A 21452-nucleotide genomic window follows, 5' to 3' on the forward strand; every position below is an offset into this window, starting at 1 on the left:
ATATGACATACAGAATAACTATGCTGTATTCAAAATATAACTAGAATTACTATATAACTTGATAACTAGAAATTAGATCTCTGTCATCCCATTGCTCATCGATTTGCTTGAGCAGGCACGAGTAACATCTCCACTGTGAGACTTGTTGTTGCTATTTTTGGCATATCGAATACACCACTGGTAGCTTGCCAGGCTCTCTGAGAAGGCCGAGGAATCAATCCTGGGTCGGCTGTGTGCAAGGCAAATGCCCTATCTGCTGTGCTATCTTTCCAAACCAGAAATATATCTGGAAATATATTTTAATCTTAATCTCAATCTTAATCTGGATTGTGTGTTTGCATATATTTGATCTTTAAAAGACTGTGAAAGATGCAAAAATATTTGACTATAATGTTAATTGAAATTAAATATTATTACCTCAGACTCAGGTCTATATTATTCAGTATTTATCTATTACTTAGTTATAGGTAATCAGATACTTATGTCGGATTCATTAGCAAAATAAAAGAAATAAAGTTTCTTGTATTCATATAATTTATTTATTTATTTTTTTAAACTTAAAAGTGATTTATTTGTGATTTCCTATATATATTTAGCTTGTAAATACAAGACTGTAAATATATTAAGAGACAATTTCTGTTAAAGTTTTCATTGTGTTTCACTTCAAGTACTGCACAAGTTAAAATCTGATAAAGGATTTACATATTCATATAATTTATAAGACATTTTATCTACTTAGAAATTTTAGTAAATTTATGCTGTGTAGGTCTTTTAAATATATTTTTTAATATTGGCAATCATTTATGCTCTATATTATTAAAAACAATACAAGTAAGAAAATTTGCTGGAAGATGCTAAAGATTAGTTTCTTTATAATGGTCTATAGAAATAGGCAGGAACTAAATGTTATCTCATATGCATTTATACACAAACATATAACCACTCAGAATCTGCAATGATAATGATGACTCTTATTCCCATTACTCATATAGTTTTTGTATTTATTTTCTAACTATAATTAGCTGTACATGAATGGAAATGTAGCCACGAATGATAACAGAACAAGCAAATGAGCTTCATTGATTGTCCATGAACAGTAAATATTTCCAAATTGGAATATTAGAATTTTTGTCTTAACTTTTATTGTGAGAATAAAAAACTACTCTTAAATGACTTTTCTATCTAAATTTATTTTAGTTCTTACAGAAATAATAGTATTACTTTTATCTTCTGTAAACAAGAAGGATGCGTCAGATGATACATATCTAAAATAAAAAGAATAAATTTTATTAATGGAGGATAAGAAAATATTAGTTTCAAAATGATTACAAGTGGGCAATTTTTGTAGAAATAAATCAACAGTACAGAACAGAGCTGTGAGAATTTTCTATTGCAAATGTATTTTTAAATCTATTTGTTAATATAGGTTATTATTATAGATTAAATCTTTTGATAAAAATAGTATATTTCACATTAATTTAAAATTAAATGATACATATTTCTAAAGAATGTAATTGAAGTAGCTTTTTTAAAAAATGTTTACTCTGTTTTGAAAATGTCTTTATTATGTCAGTCACAGAAAAAAATATTGGTTGCATTCATGTACTAATATAAAGGTGTAGTTTAAAATGTTGTAAGTGGTGTTTAATTAGAAAATGTGACTTTTTCCCGTTTCTGTATTTGGGCCATATCTGGAAGTGCTAAGGGCTTTCTCCTGTCTCTGGACTGAGAGATCACCCCTCTCTGGGTTTGGGGGACCATATGTGGATATGTAGTACGGGGATTGAACCCAGGTTGAAACCTTATAAGACAAGCACCCTGCCTGTTGTACTATCTCTTCAGCCATGAAAATGTGACTTTTTTAAGGGACGGTTTTATTTATTTTACTGGAAGGAGATTTGGGTCACACCCTGGTGGTACTCTGGGGACCATACATAGTGTCAGGTTCAGACATTGTAGTTACATGCAAGGCAAGAGCCTCGCCTCCTGTAGCATCTTTCTGGCCCCCAAAGGTGTGACTCTTAATATTAAAAAGAAATATATAATCAAGGCATGTTAATAATAGTGCTATTGTTATATATTTTTATCTCTCTTTTGAACAAAAATACTATTATCTTAAGTTTTTTTTTTCCCTTGGAAACAAATAAATAGAACATGTTATCATGAACTGGAAATTATGCAATTTATGCAATAAAAACATTAACTGATAACATTCTTATAACTGAAACAAGACACATAACTAAGGGAATTTATTGTCAATGTTGGTAAAAATAAATACTTGTACACTTTTATTAACTATCTCTACTCGGTTTTGGACTCGGGGTACACTCATGTTTTAATATTTTACTTTCATTCCCCATTATAAAAAAGTTTTATGGTGTAGGGAGCTGGAGCAATAGCACAGCGGGTAGGGCATTTCCCAGGTTCGATTCCCAGCATCCCATATGGTCCGCCGAGCACCACCAGGGTTAATTCCTGAGTACAGACCAGGAGTAACCCCTGTGTGTCACCAGGTGTGACCCAAGTTTTATGGTGTAAATTGTCAAGCAATGGCTATGGAGTTTTCAGAAATTTTTCTTGTAGCATCATTTAATCTTTTGTAGCTATCTGATGTATTACCAGTTATTAAAAAAGTTCTATTTTTTTGCACATAAAACTCTTTCAATCTGTTTCTAAGTCCTAGTATCATTTTATTTTGCATCACTTAAAGATGTTAAGAGAGTGGGCCCTGGAAAAAATACATGATAGTCTTTGCCAACCCAGATTCGATCCCTGGCATCAACTATTTAACCAACCTCTTGCAGATCTGGAGTCTCTCAGAGTAGCCCTGTGTGACCAGGCTAATACCTGGCACGACAGAGCACTAGCAGCATCCTTAGCCCTGGCATTGCATTGAATCACCAGTGCAGCTGGCTGACAAATGCACCATAAACTTAAATGTTTCTTTTATTTCCCTACTCAAATGCAGCATTTAGTTGTTCAGGGACAAACGACATATGCCATATCCACCCATATTTGTAATACTATATATTCTCCATGGTTTAACTACTTTTTTAGTAAGTCATTATCCTTTTTTAGCATGTTTTAGTACTTCACTGGAAGACAAAAGACTATTTTATCTTGCTTAGCCCTAATTCTATACTTAAAGAGATACCACGACAACACTCATTGTACCTTTATTTTTTTTCTGCCCACTAAAATTTAAGTATTTATTCTTATCATTATCATTAACATTGTGTTAGAATTGTGCACTACTGGACGGAATGGCATTTATGAACCGGTACCCATAGGGATAAAATCACGCCTAAGCTAAAAATGAATCATATATTTATTTCTTTGAAAAAAATTTGATTAATGTCAGTGCAACTGGTATAAATATATATTCATATGTTTATGGTTTTATAAATGTTCTTGTATTGGTATAAGAATTAAATAATTGTAAGAATGTTACAGATGAGCTTTCCTAAGCAGATACTCACTGATGTTTTTGAGGTTTATATGTTTTGAAGTTTTACCAGTGGCTTCGGGACAAGACCTATTTATTTCCTTTAGTAATGAAATTCTAGTAAAGCCCTCCTGAGAATTTTAAGTTGGATATGAAAACATTTCGTCTTTATTGTTTCTACCACTTTTAGTTAGTAGAATGCAGTGATGGATTTCCTGTTATCCTGAGACAGGCTAAAAGAGTTCTGTTGTGTCCAGATTGTGTCTAGATGGAAATATAGTCAGCCTTATTTGTCAAAAGCCTCCTTATCTCTACAACTTATGTCTTCGTGTAACCTTGGAGATTAATGTAGCATCTATCTTAATGTCAACCTAATTGGGGGGGGGGGGATGAGTCAAAGTTTTACTGTATCATTGGTGCTTAGCATCTGTATCTTCCAAATTGATGCTATAGCAATCTTGAAAGATACATATCAGATACCACATGAAATATGGCAGAAAAACTCTTCTTATTGATCTTGTTTATTTTCTCTTTTTTATTGCCTTTTAAAATTTACTGGCTGTGCACTATCATTAAAACATTTTATGTTTGCTATATAAATAAAAATAAATGCCTAAAATATTATGAGGAACTGCTGTGAGAAGCCTTTTTATCTTAGATTTTGATTTTTTCATTTTGATATCACTATTATTAATTAATAGAATGCTATGGGTAAACTAAATATAGCCAATGAACTAGTGTAAGATTACATGAAAACTAAGAAATGTCTTTCTTGTGTATTTTATTTTTTCCCAGAAATCAAAAATCTCCACTTATGATAAAATGTGGGCCTTTATGAGTAGCAGGAGGCAGTCAGTACTCGTCAAAAGTAATGAAGAAGGGATCCAGCGAGTTCTCACCTCTGATTATGCTTTCCTAATGGAATCAACAACCATTGAATTTGTTACCCAGCGGAACTGTAACCTGACACAGATTGGCGGCCTTATAGACTCCAAAGGTTATGGTGTTGGCACCCCCATGGGTAGGTTTTCTGTCAGTTTCTTACTCTCTCTTCATTAATCTTAGCTGCTGTGAAAGGGGAAAAACAGTGTGTCCATATGCCATTAGGAATTTTGTTTTTAACAAATGTGTTTTGCTACATTCCATTACTGTATAAAATCAGGGAAGCAATTTGGACATGTACTACGAAAATGGTCAGTAGATATTTTTTTACTGTATCACTGCTTAAAAATACCACAGCTTGGCCCTAAAGGACCTTCACAATCCTTCATTTGAAAAATGTTTTATGCATTAAATTACTTTTATAACTATTTTTCTCATATTTTGCCTTAAGTATATTTAATCTTGAAAATTGACTAAAAGAAAAGCTAAATTTATTTTTATTATTTTATTTTTCCATTTTTCCTTAATTATGGGAAAACTCATATTGCTGCCTGTTTACCAATAACATATCTAGCATTTCTAATAGCCAAGCATGTTGTTTTGTTTTGTTGTGGGGCCACATCCGGCAATGCTCAGAACTTAATCCTGGCTCTCTCCACAGAGGAGCTCAAGGGAACATATGTGATACTCAGGGTCATACTCATGTCAGCCACATGCAAGAGCAAGCATCCTACACACTTACTATATTTCTGGCCCCTGATATCTCTTGTATGTAATAATAAAGGAATAAAATATAACATTTTCTAAGATAGCAGTGGCAATTTTGATTTATTTTTATTTATCAAATATCATATATATTAATATTTATCTACTCCAATTATGAATGATTAAATTATATCTCAGTACATATGTGTAGACACAGGCATTATAACAGCCTTCCCCAAATATTGATGGTCTAATCCTCAAAACTTATCAATATGTTTTCTTCTATGGCATAAGGGACTTTGAAAATGTGGTAAAATTAGTAATACTGAGTTTAGAAAGTAATCTGGTTAGTTAGTTGAGTTCAATTTAATTTTTTAAAATAATCTGATAAAAAAGGAAGCTCTCTGTTCAGAAGCTATGATTAGGGAAGTGAAGTGTGAGAGAGAATGCTTTAAGAGAAAATGCTTTAGTCCATTCATACTGCTTAACCAGAGACCTGTGGTTTTACAAAAAGCAGACAATTACTTCTGACAGTTTTGGAAGCTGGAGGTCAAGACTCATCATCAGGTGACAGCCTGGTTAATCCGTAGTATTGTCACATGGAAGGGCACTCTAGGGTCTCTATAAGTGTTCTCATACCATGGGGCTGGGGGGAGAGACAGACAGACAGACAGAGGCAGGCAGACACACAGAGAGAGACAGAGAGAGCCACAAGCAATGGAATGTAGAAGGCAAGTTTCATTAGAAAACAAACAGATTGTTTCACAAGGACCACTGAATACAATCCTGCACATGGTTTCTCAAGTCTGGAACACAAAATAACATTTCTGTTCTCCTGTCCCCAGTACTTCTGGGGTGTCCCAGACAATCTTCGGACTGAAGGACTTGAATAAGTTCTAAACCTCATGTCCTTTTCAGTTTTTCTTCAAAGAGCCCAATTTGTTTTACAAAGTAGTGTGGTCTCCAACATTTGAGCTAATTTAAGGATGGTTAATCTCTTCTTAAACTTTATTATTCCTCAAAAGTACATTACCAACCCCCTGCCCCCATCTATTGCCTACAAAACATCCATAGCTACTCGCTGATCTATCACGGTAATAATAATAGTGCTATATTTTTTTAAGCCATGTAAATTTGTCAATGATTGGTCACAATCAACTAAATGGTTTGATTCGATAAATGATATAGTTACATGTCAATTTGTTTGCAATCACATTTTATTAATTTTGTTTCACTAATTTTATTAATTTTAGTTTTGAAGTGCCATTCAAATAGACTAACATACATAACAGAAAATTGTGCACAGACTAATAAAAATATATTTCATAATATTCAATAAAATGTAGTATTGTTTGTATTTTGAAATAATTTCTAGCATATTTCAATTCTCTAGATTCCAAACCACCAAAAATTCAGCATTAAGTCCTATTATATTTAATACAATCTTTGGTATTTATTTTTCTTTAAAATAGTTTGAACTGGCTTTGAATTTCAAGACAATTGCACCTATTATGCCACAGATTATCATAGTATGCTGTATAAATATTTTATGCAGATTACTCAGAATAATAATTTTATAATCATAATGAAAGGATGAGATGAAGAAAAATAAGAACCTTGAGCACTTATTCCCCAAGTATGTAAATAGAGCTAAGCCTTTCTGAAATAAGAGGTGAACTATATAATGTAACCTTCTCCAACTTCATTTTCAACTTTAATAAAATGATTATTGAAGAATAAAATATACCTCTGGGCATAGTGGCTCACTATGAAAGGACCACACAGCCAGCCTGAATACAGAAACCACCAAAGGGGATGTCACAGCTCCACCAGATCAAAACAGAGTTTTAAAAATACATGCAAATGCAAATCCTTAATTCAGTGTATTGTGCTGTTAAAACCCAACCCCAGTTGCTTAGAACTTAATTGGGCAAAAGTTATTTTTGATATGTTTTAACTTTCCAGTGCATGGTCTGATTTGATGCTGTAATTGCTTTAAATTTTTCTTGTAAAATGGATCTCCAGGGAAAGACTCTCACAAAACCTTTTTTCCACTATGACAATATGTGGATGAATGAATTTATAAGTTTCTGTATTGTTTTGTCTTGTTAAAATGATAGCACCAGTCACAGTTAGAGTTGCTTGGTGTAATTCTTTCTCTTGGTAAGAATTATGCAATGAAACCAATTTTATGATGTTACATACTATATAATTGCAAATCATAATAAAAATTTCAACTATACATGTATGTTTGTAATTTTTAATTGTATTTTTTAAAAAATTGACAATAGGCAGTTTTAAAACATCATCATTCACTCTTAGGAACACATACATTCTGTAGTTCTACATTTAACCTTTGTACTTAGTGAGTCCTTGGACAATTCACTTCAAAGTTATTATTCCTAATTTTTTTCTAGTTAGTAAAATTGAGAATTATAATAAAAAATATAAAATCTGTTTCAGTAATATATCTAAAATATCTTTTCCAGATAATATTCTCTAAGTTTTCAGAGATTGGTATAAAAAGAACAAATTACCATTTGAATAAATAATGTTAGCTGAGTGTAGAAACAAGTTGTAAAAGTCACACACATTCTTAAATACTAGGAATGTTGAAAACTAATGTAGCACTGTAGCACTGTCATCCCATTGTTCATCAATTTGCTCAAGAGAACACCAGAAACGTCTCCATTGAGAGACTTGTTACTGTTTTTGGCATATCAAATACACCACGGGTAGCCTGTCAGGCTCTGCCTTGTGGGCGGGATACTCTCAGTAGCTTGCTGGGCTCTCCGAGAGGGATGGATGACTCCAATCCGGGTTGGCTGCTAGCAAGGCAAATGCTTTACCCACTGTGCTATTGTTCCAGTCCGAGAACTAATGTACTTTTAGTACCATACAACCTTAAACACTTATGAGAGGTAACTTTCTTGTGTTTCCTTTGCATTACAGTTACACACAGAAAAAGCTGAAGTAAAATAATGCATCTTTCTGTTGTTTCTGAAAGCAGCTATAACATTTTATTGTGTTCTTACCACCTAGTGATGAATTACATTTTCTGAATTAAGGCAGAATTTTTTAAAATTTATTTTTTATTAACTAGTGAGTCACCATGAGGGTACAGTAACAGATTTACATATTTTCATACTTGAGTTTCCCTCATACAATGTTCGAGCACCCCTTCCTCCACCAGTGTCCATTCTCCACCACAGTGAACCCAGTATCCCTCCCACCTCCCAACCTCACCCCCCCTGCCTCTGTGGCAGGGCATTCCCTTTTGTTCTCTCTCTCTCTCTCTCTCTCTCTCTCTCTCTCTCTCTCTCTCTCTCTCTCTCTCTCCTTTTGGGTGTTGTCATCCACAATAGGGGTATTGAGTGGCCATCCTGTTCAATCTATAGTGGACTTTCAGCACGCATCTCCCCTCCCGAGTGGGTCCTCCAACCAGAGCTTACTTGATGTTCCCTTCTCTATCTGAACTGCCTTTTCCCCCAGGATGTGAGGCCAGCTTCCAAGCCATGGAGACAACCTCCTGGTACTTATTTCTACTATTCTTGGGTGTTAGTCTCCTACTCTGTTATTTTATATTCCACAGATAAGGCAGAATTACTTTTTTTTTCTGTCTCTTGTTGTCAGCTCACATAGCAATTGCTATACTATGTGAACTCTCAATTACTATGCATTGATTGATTTAATTATACCTGGAAATATGACAGTGCAAGAGTATTTCTGAAGGACAAAACAAATAACTTTAGAACAAATGCTAAGCATGGCCTTAATGCTTTTATTGGGAGGTAGGCAATCCTAGCAGTGCTCAGGGGCCAGCATGGCCATTCTGAACAGTTTTAGGTCTGGTCATAGAGAGCTAGGTAGCAAAGCCATAGTCTGCTTCATGCAAAAGATGTGTTCTATAATTTGGGCACATCCCTGACACCAACATGCTATGCTATATAGTACAATAACATCATTAAACAAGCTTGAGTACTCCAATTAAGTAACAAGAGCTGCATAATTCTAATCATTGAGTGGTAAGAACTAATTTGGGGAGAATGTGTGAGAACTTTGAACTCTAGCAATTTTTTTTATTACATTACAACATTCATAATCTAAAAATCTGAAATAGATCATTTTATTTATACTTCATTATTTTGTTTTGCTTGCAAATAAAATGTAGGAGCTTATCAGAAATGTCACTATTATATTGTGAGGAAATACTTGTTAAAAATTAATCAAAATAGTATATATCAAATATTTCAAAAACCTGCTAGGATATTTCAGATGTGAAAAATATTTAAAGTTAAAGAAAGTGGGGCTGGAGCCATAGCACAATGGGTAGGGCGTTTGCCCTGCATGCGGCCGACCTGGGTTCGATCCCCGGCATCCCATATGGTCCCCCAAGCACTGCCAGGAGCAATTCCTGAGTGCAAAGCCAGGAGTAACCCCTGAGCATCGCTGGGTGTGATCCAAAAAGCAAAAAAAAAATAAAAAATAAAAATAAAGTTAAAGAAAGTTCTAAGAAAATTGTCATGTAACATTAAATAGCAATTTTGAATTCTTTTCATTCATAAAATTGTTTACTAAAGATATAGATTTATTAAAGAACATCCAAACTAATTATAAATATATCATATATAAAGTATTTTAAAACAACTTTAATAAAACTACAGTGCAAAGCATTTGGAATTCTAGCTCTCAAATTTTAAGCTTATCTTAGAGATAAGATGGGAGAACAAAACAAATTAAACTATAGCCTTAGGATGTTCCCCTTTTATCTATTCGACTCTTGGCTGATCAGATCATTTGCCCTTCTGAAGAAAATTGAGTTATTGCAGAAAATACTGATATTGGCAAGGTCACTCACAAGAGAAACTTTAAGAAATCAGGTTGGATTATATTTCTAAGTAGAATCATTCTTTTGAAGAGGGCAGATTAATACAGTGCAATAGTATACTATATTAGTTGTTTGCATTAAAATAAACTGAAAATCCATGAAGATTTTTGGAATCTTGCTGTATGATTTATTAAATATTATTCAGAGAACTGACTAACACCTCGTTACATTAAAATTATAGGTCAGTAAGGATATTTTGGCACATTTCATTTTTATATTTGCTGCCACAAATATTCAATTTGAATTCATTAGCATGCATTTTTATCATAAAAACTGTATTAATTTTATATATTAAACTTATAAGTTTGAAAATAATAATTTAAGTTTATCAAAATTAAAATGATATCAGAGATCAGACCAGCAGAGGCCAGAGAAAAAGGAAAGACCCCTGTCTAGTCCCTGGGCACCTACGAGTTTCAAGGAAAATAATCACTTACCTCACCAAGCAAGTTTCTGTTCAGTGTAGGAAATTTACTCTACAGGGTCCAGAAAAAAATGCGTGAAAATAGCCTCCAGCTGAAGGAACCAGGTACATAGTCTTTCTGAAGAACTGAATTTAGCCTTAGTTACAATTAGTGGTTGTTCAGTTACAATCTGAGGTTGATATCCCAGGCTTCAAGTATAACAAAAGATCTAAAGTGGAGGCTTGAGGGACGCACTTCTCAGGGATGAGGTCTGGATAGCAGTATGCTCCTTCTTTTGATGTTTGCATGGTTTGGGTGGGGGAGGGGCAGGCACGGACATGTTTGTGTTCAGGTCTTACTCCTGGCTCTGCGTTTAGGGATCACATATATTATGCAAGGTTTGTACTTAGTACAATCACATATAAGGTTCACATATATGAGCCCTTTTAGGAGAGAGTCACACCCTGGGTTTGTTGGTAAGGACTTTTTAGAGGATTAAGTCTTAAAATTTAAGGAAGGAATTTGGCCTGAAGCATAATTGTGGTGGTGCTAAAGTTCTGGATACAAGTAAGAACAATGTGCTTGCTCATACATAACAGATATCATTAAGGTCTAATTATACACATAGGGGGCAGGTGACTTAGTATGTAATTTGGGCTTAAAAAAGAAGAAAAGTAAGGAAACTACCTGCTTGTTTCAGGAACTTGGGAAAGAAAGAAAAGAAAACAAGGCTCTATTTACTGAGTTTGCTGCAGTAGCTGAGTGAAGCTTACTTTCCAAGTTACAATAATGAACCTGGTAGTAGCAGGTTGCCTGGGTTGAAGTCTCAAGGTTTCTTTGTTTTTCTTTAGACACATGAAATAGTTCTTTTTGTTTCTTATAGAGTTGATAGGCCACACTGCCTCTACTCTAACAAATCTTCAAATCACTCATCTGCAGATATTGGAACATACTTTCTCTGCTCAGATAGGTTATTTTCTTCTCCTTGATTTGGTTAACACAAAGTTATTAACTTTAGCAAATTTTCATTTAAAGTCAGAGAGATACTGCTTAGTTTGCTGGGTCCTGTCCCAGAGTACAGAGCAATAAGCACCACAGAGTGTGGCTCAGAAAACAAACAAAATTTACGTTTTGTTCATTTGTAATCTAATATACCATTAAAATGTGTTTAAGAAGGAAAATTCTGCACATTTTAAATTCATATAACCTCAAAGAAGTTAATCTAAATATATGTATTTCATTCTTAATTCTTTCAAATATTTCTTATAAGATTTCAGGCAGCAATCTATGGTTTTCTGTAGAATAACATTGCTAGAAATACAATCTCACATATTATTTATATTTAGTCATCAATAAACCCAATGACATACAACTCTAGTATTTGAATAAGATTCTGACTTTCATATAAATTTTCAACTAACATCAGAACTGACATTTCCCTTGTTGCTACATGCTCTTTTTTCTTTTCTTTTTTCATTTTGGTTACCCCAAGTTGTATTTTCTTTTCTTTCGTTTTTTTCTATTAATTGAACCACTGTGAGATAGAGCATCACAGAATTGTTCACGGTTGGTTTTCAGTCCTTATACAATGTTCCAACACCCATTCTCTACCAGTATATACTTTCCAGCACCATTGTCACCAGTTTCCCTCCTAGCCCCTGCAAATCCACCCCCACCCCCGCCCCCCAAGCCAGCTCTATGGTAGGTTTGTCTATCTGTCTGTCTCTCTGTATCTATCTATCTATCTATCTATCTATCTATCTATCTATCTATCTATCTATCTATCTATCTATCTATCTCTCTTTCTCTCTCTCTCTATCTATTTATCTATCTCTCTCATTTTGGTAACTATGTTTCACCACACAGATACTGAAATCATGTATATATTTTTGTCTACTTTCAACATTAAGAGTGATTATTTTCAAGTATATTGTCATACTGTTGACCCCCCCCCCCATTCCTCCCTATACATATACACACTTGTGGAAATTTTGTGGAATTTCCAACCATTAACCCCTGTTTTTCCTGTCCTTTAATATAAGTCTCATCGTGCTTTTTTTTTTAATATCAGACAGAAGAATGCAGTCATTCTCTATCTTCCATCTGACTCATTAAATTCAGCATGATAGTCTCCATGTCCATCCATTTATAAGCAAATTTCATGGCTTCATTTTTCCTAACAGCTGTGTGATATTCCATTGTGTAGATGTACCATAGGTTCTTTATCCAGTCCTCTATTCTGGGGCAATCAGGTTGTTTCCAGATTCTGACTATTGTGAATATTGCTGCAATAAAAATAGAAGTGCAGATGGTTTTTCTGCTGTGCATTTTTGGATCCAAGGATATATTGCCAGAAGTGATATAGCTGGGTCATAAGGAAGCTCAATTTCTAGCTTTTTTGCAGAATGCTCATATTGTTTTCCCTAAAGGTTGAACAAGTCGATATTCCCATCAACAATGAAGGATAGTCCCTTTCTCCCCATATCGTGCCAGAACTGGTTCTTTTTTGTGTGTGCCAGTCTCTGTGGTGTGAGATGATATCTCATTGTTGTTTTGATTTGCATCTCCCTGATGATTAGTGATGCAGATCATTTTTTCAAGTACCTTTTGGCCAGTTGTATTTCTTCTTCGAGAGAGTTTCTGTTTATTTCTTCTCTTCATTTTTTAATGGGACTGGATGGTTTTTCTCTTGTAAAAATATACCAGTGTCTTGTATATCTTTGATATTAACCCTTTATCAGATGGGTATTTTATGAATAATATTTCCCATTCCATGAATTGTCATTGTATCTTGGTCACTGTGTTTTTGGAGACACAGATGTTTATTAGATTAATGTAGTCCCATTTGTTTATCTTTGCTTAGGCTTGCTTGGTTTGTGGTGTTTCACTTTGAAGATGCCTTTAGCTTCAGTGTCCGAGAGAGTTCTGTTTGTGTTTTCTTCCATGTACTTTATGGAATCAGGTCTGATGTTGAGGTCTTTAATCCATTTAAATTTGATTTTTATGCATGCTGTTAGGTAGAGGGCAGAGTTCACCTTTTTACTTGCACTGTCCAGTTTTCCTAGCACCACTTGTTAAAGAAGTTTTCCTTGCTCCACTTCATATATCTTCCACCTTATCAAAGATTAAGTGATGATATATTTGAGAACTTGTGACAGAATATCCAACTCTGTTCCATTGATCTGTGGGTCTGTTTCTAGACCAATGCCATGCTATTTTAATTACTACTGTTTTGTATTACAGTTTGAAGTTGGGGAGATGATGACATCCATCTTCATTTCCCCAAGGATTTCTTAAGCTATTCATGGGGGTTTATTGTTCCATATGAATTTCAGGAATGTTTGATCTATTTCTTCGAAAAATGTCATGATATCCTTATAGAGACTGCATTGAATCTGTGTATAATGCATGGGGATTATTTCCATTTTGACCATGTTAATTTTCTTAATCCAATAGCAGGGGATATATTTCCATTTCCTTATGTCTACTTGTATTTTTGTAACTTTTCTTAGTTTTCTTTGTAGATATAAAAGTCCTTTATGTCCTTAGTTAAGCTTATTCTGTGGTACTTGATATTCTGTGGCGCAATTGTGAAGAGGATTATTTTTATGTATCACTTTCTTCACTTTCGTTATTTGCATATTGGAAAGCTGGGCTTTGGGGTATTGATATTTTAGCCTGCCATTTTACTATACAAATCTATTGTCCCTAGGAGCTTTTTGGTACAGATTTTAGGGTTCTCTAAATATAGTATCATGTCATCTGCAACAGGCTAGAGCGATAGTGCAGCAAATAGGGCATTTGCCTTGCACACAGCCGACCCGGGTTCAATTCCTTTGCCTCTCTCAGAGAGCCCGTTAAGCTACCGAGGGTATCTCTCCCGCATGGCAGAGCCTGGCAAGCTATCCATGGCATATTCTATATTACAAAAACAGTAACAAGTCTCACAATGGAGATATTAATGGTGCCTGCTCGAGCAAATCAATGAGCAACAGGATGACAGTGACAGTGACAGTGACATTCATCACCAAAGAGTGAATTTTTAATTTCTTTCTTTCCTATATAGAGATCCCCCGTAGGATATTTTTTCTACCCTAACTGCTTTGGCAAGTGCTTCTAGTACTATATATAATAGAAGTGGTGAGAGTGTACAATCTTTGAAGGAAGTCTTTTAGTTTTTCCCAATATTTTCTCTGGGCTTGTGGTTGATGTCTTTAATTCTGTTGAAGAAAGTTCTTCAACTTCTATTTTTGAGATTTTTAATAATAAACAGGTGCTGGATCTTATCAAATGCTTTCTATGCATCTATTGATGTGATTTTTTCTTATTGATATGATGTTGGGACTGGAGCAATACCACAGCAGGTAGGGTGTTTGCCTTGCATGCGGCCGTCCTGAGTTAAATTCCTTTGTCCCTCTTGGAAAGCCTGGCAAGCTACCAAGAATATCCCACCCGCAAGCCAGAACATGGCAAGCTACCCGTGGTGTATTAGATATACCAAAAAAGTAACAAGTCTTACAATGGAGATGTTACTGGTGCCCACTCGAGCAAATTGATGAACAATGGGATAACAGTGCTACAGTGTTAATAATATTATCTTGATTGACTAGCTGATGTTAAACCATGTAATGAATCCTACTTGGTCATGTTCTATGATCTTTTGTGATGTGCCATTGGAACAAAATACTATTTGCTAGTATTTTGTTGAGAATCTTTGCATCTGTGCTCATCAGGATATCTTCCTGTAATTCTCTGTCTCTGTGTCTCTGTCTCTGTCTCTGTCTCTCTCTCTCTCTCTGGTGTCTCTGTCTTCTTTTCATATCAAGGCGATATTTGCTTCATAGAAACTTTTTGAAGATTTATGGAAAATTTCCTGGAAAAGCTTGAAAAGGACTGGCAGTAGATTTGGAAGAATTTACTAGTGAATCTATCTGGAACTGGGCTTTTATTTTGGGGAAGTCCTTTGCTTACTGTTTCAATTACCTTAATAGTGAGAGGTTTGTTCAGGAATTCTATATCTTTTTGGTTTGGTCTTTGGAGGTTATAGGAATCCAGAAATTTAAATTTCTTCCACGTTCTCTTGTTTTATGGCATAACAACTCAAAGTAATATCTGATGATCATTTGAATTTCTGTGGTTTCTGTTGTGATGTCCCCCTTTACATTTGTTATTTTGTTTATTACTAGTCTTTATCTTTCTTTGTGAGTCTTGCTAGTGGTTTATTAATCTTGCTTATATTTTCAGAAAAAATGGCTTTTAGTTTCATTGATCTTTAGAATTTTTGGGGGGCTTTTCAGCTCATTGATTTCTGCTCTAATTTTTATTGTTTCCTTCCTCCTGCCTGGTTTAGGCTCCTTTTGTTGGTCATTTTCCAAGATCTTAAGCTGTGTCTTTTTTCTTTATTTTTTATTATTGAATCACTGTGAGAACGTTACAAAGCTTTCAGATTTAAGTCTCAGTCATACAATGATCAAACACCCACCCCTTCACCAGTGCACATGTTCCACCACCAAGAACCCTAGTTTACCTCCCATCCTACCCCCATCCTGACTGTGTGGCTGATAGTTTTCACTTTACTCTCTCTTTACTTCAATTATATCCAATGTTTCAACAGAAAACTCACTATTGTTATTTGGAATTTCCCCCAAACAATCAGAAATGCCGAAAAGACATCATTTGATAATTGTGTTTTCCATTGCTAAGAATGAAGAGCACGGGGCCGGAGCGATAGCACAGCGGGTAGGGCGTTTGCCTTGCATGCGGCCGACCCGGGTTCGATCCCCGGCATCCCATATGGTCCCCCAAGCACCGCCAGGAGTAATTCCTGAGTGCAGAGCCAGGAGTAACCCCTGAGCATCGCTGGGTGTGACCCAAAAAGCAAAAAAAAAAAAAAAAAAAAAAAAAAAAGAATGAAGAGCACATGAGGTCATGGGGCCACGATAGTGGCCACGTGGTTTTGGATTTCTGGTATTTTAGTAATTAAGTCCAGAGAAATTTCTGCCAGAAGCTGCTGGGTTATGAAATTGGTTTGTGTGCCTCCAGGATCATAGCCGTTAAGGAGCAGAGGAGCTGTTCATGGGTGGCCGCTCTTGGTCTCGACTGGGTGGGGAACAGCCCCGGTACTGGCCCCCAACCTGAGATTTCCCTTGTGCCCCCATCACTGCAAGCTCATACCTCTGTCTATTGGCTCTAAAAGATGGTGGTCACCATCACTGCCGAAAGGGAAGGCTGAAGGACAAAAACCTTTCCCCTGCCACGGTGGCACGGGGCCATAGCTTAGTTCACAGTCTAGAGGCATTTCTGCAAGAAGCCACTGGGTTATGAAATTGGTTCGTGTGCCTCCAAGATGATGGCCATTCAGGAGCGGAGGAGCCCTGAAGTCAGTCCTTTCATCCTTACTGTTGAATGCTTACAGAGCTATAAATTTTCTTCTTAATACTGCCTTTGCTATGTCTCACAAGTTCTGGTAGCACCTTTTTTTCCCAGGAATCTTTAGGTTTTTTCTTTGATATCCCCCTCACTCACTGGTTGTTCAGTAGTAAGCTGTTGAGTTTCCAGATGTTTGATTTGATTTTCTGTTTCTACGCATGATTAACTTCTATTTTCAGTGCATTGTGGTCTGAAGAGATAGTTAATGAATTTATATCTTTTGATTTTATTGACATATGTTATATGGCCCAACATGAGTCTATCTTGCAGAATGTTCCATGTGCACTGGAGAAGAATGTGTGCTCGGCTCTTGGGGGATGAATCACCCTCTTTCTTTCATTTTTTCCTTCAAAGCCAGTATTTCCTTGTTAAGTGTTAGTCTTGTTGCTATCAAGAGGTGAAAAAACAATGTTTAAGTCTCCAACTACTATACTGCTGCTACCAGTGTCCTCCTTAAAGCAGCTGTTTTAAGTATTTTGCCAGCCTCACTGGATTTGTATATGTTTAGTAGCATAATTTATTCCTAATGTATATATCCCTTGATTCTTAAGAAATGGCTTTCACTGTCCCTTTTAACCTTTTCAGCCTGAAATCTATGTTGTCAGATACTAGTATGTGCACCCCACGAAGGAACTGTTTGCTTGAAGGATTTTTTTTTCAGACTTTGACTTTGAGTGTGTGTTTACTCTGACTGTTCAATGTGGTTTTTGTATGCAGCAGTATGTTGGACTCATATTTTTTAATAAATTGTGCCACTCTTTGTCTATTAATTGCTGCATTTAGACTGTTGGCACTGAGAGAGATTATTGTCATAGGGTTTTATGCCACCTTTCTGTAGAAGTTTGTTGTTTTGTTGGGTTTGTTTTATCTTAAATTAGCCCCTTCTGTCCTTCCTTTAAATTTGGTTTTGAGTTCATAAAGTCTCTGAGCTGTTGTTTATCCATTAAGTTCTGTGTATTTCCTTCAAATCTGAATGAGAGGACAGCTGGGTAAAGTATTTTTGGTGAGACATTCATTTCATTGAGTATTTTCACTATATCCCACCATTGTTTTCAGGCCCAGAGGGTTTTGTCTCATAAGTGTGCTGTAATTTTAAAGGATGCTTTTTGTATGTGATTTCCTTGTTTGATCTTGCTGCTTGCAGTATTGCATCTCTATCTATGGCATTTATCGTTCTGATTAAGTTATGTCTTGGAGTCTTTTTACTATTATCTCCTTCAGCTGCTACCAGTTGGGCTTCTTGAATACGCATTCTACATCTCTGGAAACTTTTCAGCAATGATCTCTTTAACTGTTACCACTTCATTTTGGTTGCCTCCCTGTGCCTCTAGAACTTCAATTATTCTCATGTTGTTCTGCTTAATTTATCCCATAGTTTTTAGATACATTTACATTTTTAGTTTTTGATGAAAGATGTAAAATTATGTAAATATATCACAATGATATAATAATCTTCCACATTCCCTTGCACTATTTGAGGTCTTTCCCCCATCTTCTGTTCTTGTGTGGAGGTTTCTGCATCTCATCTTCAAACTCATTTATTATGTCTTCAGCTGTTGTATACTATTGAGGGTACCCATTGATTTTTTTAAATTTCTTCTACCAAATTTTTTATTAATGCATTTCTGTTTGTAGTTTTATTTCATCTCTCATTTCCTTCTGTATTTTATTGGCAGTATGTTACACTGTGTCTTTCATTTCTGCCTATACTTTATTTGATGTTTATTACACTTTCTTTGAGATCATTCAAAATCTTCACCTTTTTGTCTCTGAATTCTTTATCAAAGACTTTATTTATAGGGTTATTCCTTGTTGGGGCTTCAAAGCTCTTATTATTCACTCCTAAGGGTGTGCTGCTTCCCAGGGATTCCCATGGTAGTCTGGAAATGGATCCTTCCAGCACACTATTACTGTCCCCCTCTCTCTGCCAGGGAGGACTCTGGGGGAGTTCAGTAGATGGTGGTCTCTTCTTTCCTCTTCAAGGATACTACCTCTCACTTTGGTGTTCCTGTGTGGCTTGCATGGGACCACTAATACTGATTTAGGGGAAGTGTTCCTTGGCCTGAATTTATTATTACTTTTAGATTTGGATTTTATTGATTCTTATGTTTACCATTATTTTTGTGAATTCTGGGGTTATATTGAATGGAGTAGGAGCTAATGGACTATATGTGGCTGGATAGTCAGGCTGCCCTCTGAGAGTTTGGTGCAGGAGGCCAACATGTGGGCCCAATGCAATATGGAAGGGGAGATTAACTGGTGGCTGAGTGAGCGACGCCACTCAGGAAGCCATGCCCCCTCCACCCCTGAAGGTCTACCTGAAGGGGGGTGAGGCCACACATTGGCACCTATCCTGAAGTCACAGTTCAAGTCCCATTGCCAGATAAATGCTTCTAAAAATCATGGGAGTTTTCCCCTCTCACCTGATGCTTATCTGGGCATCTGTGATACAGAGGGGGCCTCTGGGTCTGAGCTGCTGCCCCACGCCTTGCTACTGCTCCTCTTTTTGCTTTGTCTTTTTAACCAGTATTCATCAAACATGTGGAAGATTATTATATCATTGTGATATATTTACATAATTTAACATCTTTCATCAAAAACTAAAAACGTAAATGTATCTAAAAATAATATTTTAGATGCTTGCTCTTTTCCCAGCAATTATAGCACTTGTCATCCCATTGTTCATTGATTTGCTTGAGCAGGCACCATTAACATCTCCATTGTGAGACTTGTTGTTACTGTTTTTGGCATATTGAGTATACCATGGGTAGTTTGCCAGGCTCTGTCCTGCGGGTGGGATACACTCAGTAGCTTACCATGCTCTCCAAGAGGGAAGGAGGAATCCAACGTGGGTCAGCTGCGTGCAAGGCAAACACCCTACCTGCTGTGCTATCGCTCCAGTTCATCAGAACTTAAGGCAACATAATACAGCTTGCTGACAAATGCTGTTGGCTCTTTGGTAGTGTCTAGAAAGGCAGAACACACAACTTTATTTCTCTTGCTGGAGATGAGTTCTGCTTAAAATTTGAAGTTTTCCCAGCAATTATAAATAAGATAAATATTTGTATGGAAAGCAGACCAATATTGGTTCAGGTTATAGAAATACAATTGTGTTCCCAAAAAACCTCATAATTTTGAGTTTGTAGGTGCAGCCATAATGAAATTTTAGCCATAATGAAATTTTGGCTAAATTATAGCCATAATGAAAATTTCATTTTTTCCTAATCTTGAGAGTGTGATCAAAGATAGGAACAACCTTTATTTTTTTAGTTTAAGTTTTGCTTAAATTTTCATATATCTTAGAGGCAAATGCTGTTAAGAATGAGTTTAAACAGAAAATGCCATATCTATCTTGAAATTTAAAAAAGTCTAAATATTTGTGATGTAACATATAATACACACACACACACACACACACACACACACACACACACACACACACACACATGCACACCAGCACACCAGGTGGGAGGCTGATACCTGCTAGTGCTCAGAGCTTTCCCCAGACTATTCTTAGAGATCACTCTTGGCAGCTTCAGGGAACCATATGAAGTACTGAAGTACAGGGCATTGAAACTGCCTTGACAATGTTCAAAGCAAACTTTCCCGCTGTATTCTTTAGCCCTGAGAAATAAGAAATGTTTTTTAAATTTTTATACATTTGCCTTTTTAACTCTGAAAGTTCATAAATTTTTTTTTAGACCATGAGGCCTGTCCTAGGTGATTCATCTAAGAGATCATATTACCACTCATCACTCCTGTTGATAACTGCCCAAACTGTGCTGTGAAATTGCTGAATGATTCCGATATAAGCTATTAAATAAGGAACTTTGGTTTGCAGAAAAACACCTTAGTGGAGCAATCAACAATGAGGTGAAAGTAAATGCTAAGTAAGCATATTTGAGTTTAATTAAGCCTGGGGTATCATTAAATCCTTTTCATAGCTTGCTTGACTGTATCAATGCTGATTTAATATGGTATTCACTGTACGTCAGCTTGTGCTGTGGATGTTCTTAGTTAATAAGTCAACCAAATTTCTTGTTCCATTCAAAAGAATTGGGAAGGGAAACCAAAGTTCTGACTAGAATAAGAGCAAAGAAAAACAACAAGATATCACAGTAGTTTTTACTAGTGCATTTGAAATACTATAAAATTTTTGTATGTTCAGTAACTATCTTGCATGTTTTCTATTTCTATTGTTTGTTTGGTTTTTCTGCTCTACTTGCTGGGTTTGGGTACTCCTGGTTGTTGTTCTAAGGCAACTCTTGACCACCAGCAAGAAAAGCATTTACTCAATGGTTTGAACCATCACCCTGTTCCCTATCTTGCTCATAACTCACCACATATAAGTCCCTATCATCATAGGTGATAATGTGCTCATCAAAACAGGGATGAGTACTTAATGGCATTTTTAGCTGCATTGATTTCCTCATGATCATCCATAGTAAAAGTGTTCTTGGCCTCTGTCATTCAAATTCTCAGTACATATTACACATTGGAGAACTAGGTCCATACTGTAATGTATGAGTTGGTAGAAAAGTTGCAGTCTAGAAAGCATATATCAGGATCCCTTGGTGTTATTTTGCTTTACTGTGTTCAGTTTAGTAAAAATGATGGAATGTGATTGAAAGGTCTCATTAAAATCTCTATCTTTAGCTATAACCTAGTGGTGTGTTTCATCATTTCTTAGTTCCTCACA

The 21452-nt window shown here is 35.7% G+C and overlaps 1 protein-coding gene across 1 annotated transcript in view; it reads left to right on the top strand.

The window, feature by feature from the left end:
- The window catches only part of GRIK2 (glutamate ionotropic receptor kainate type subunit 2), a 633736-nt gene that overhangs the window by 588981 nt on the left and 23303 nt on the right, over positions 1–21452 (top strand). Inside the window, exon 15 of the mRNA XM_004605692.2 lies at positions 4241–4466. Within this exon, the coding sequence (XP_004605749.1) occupies positions 4241–4466 (226 nt within the window). The remainder of the gene's footprint in view (positions 1–4240; positions 4467–21452) is intronic.

The sequence above is a fragment of the Sorex araneus genome, chromosome 4, assembly GCF_027595985.1.
Source record: "Sorex araneus isolate mSorAra2 chromosome 4, mSorAra2.pri, whole genome shotgun sequence".
Lineage (NCBI taxonomy): Eukaryota > Metazoa > Chordata > Mammalia > Eulipotyphla > Soricidae > Sorex > Sorex araneus.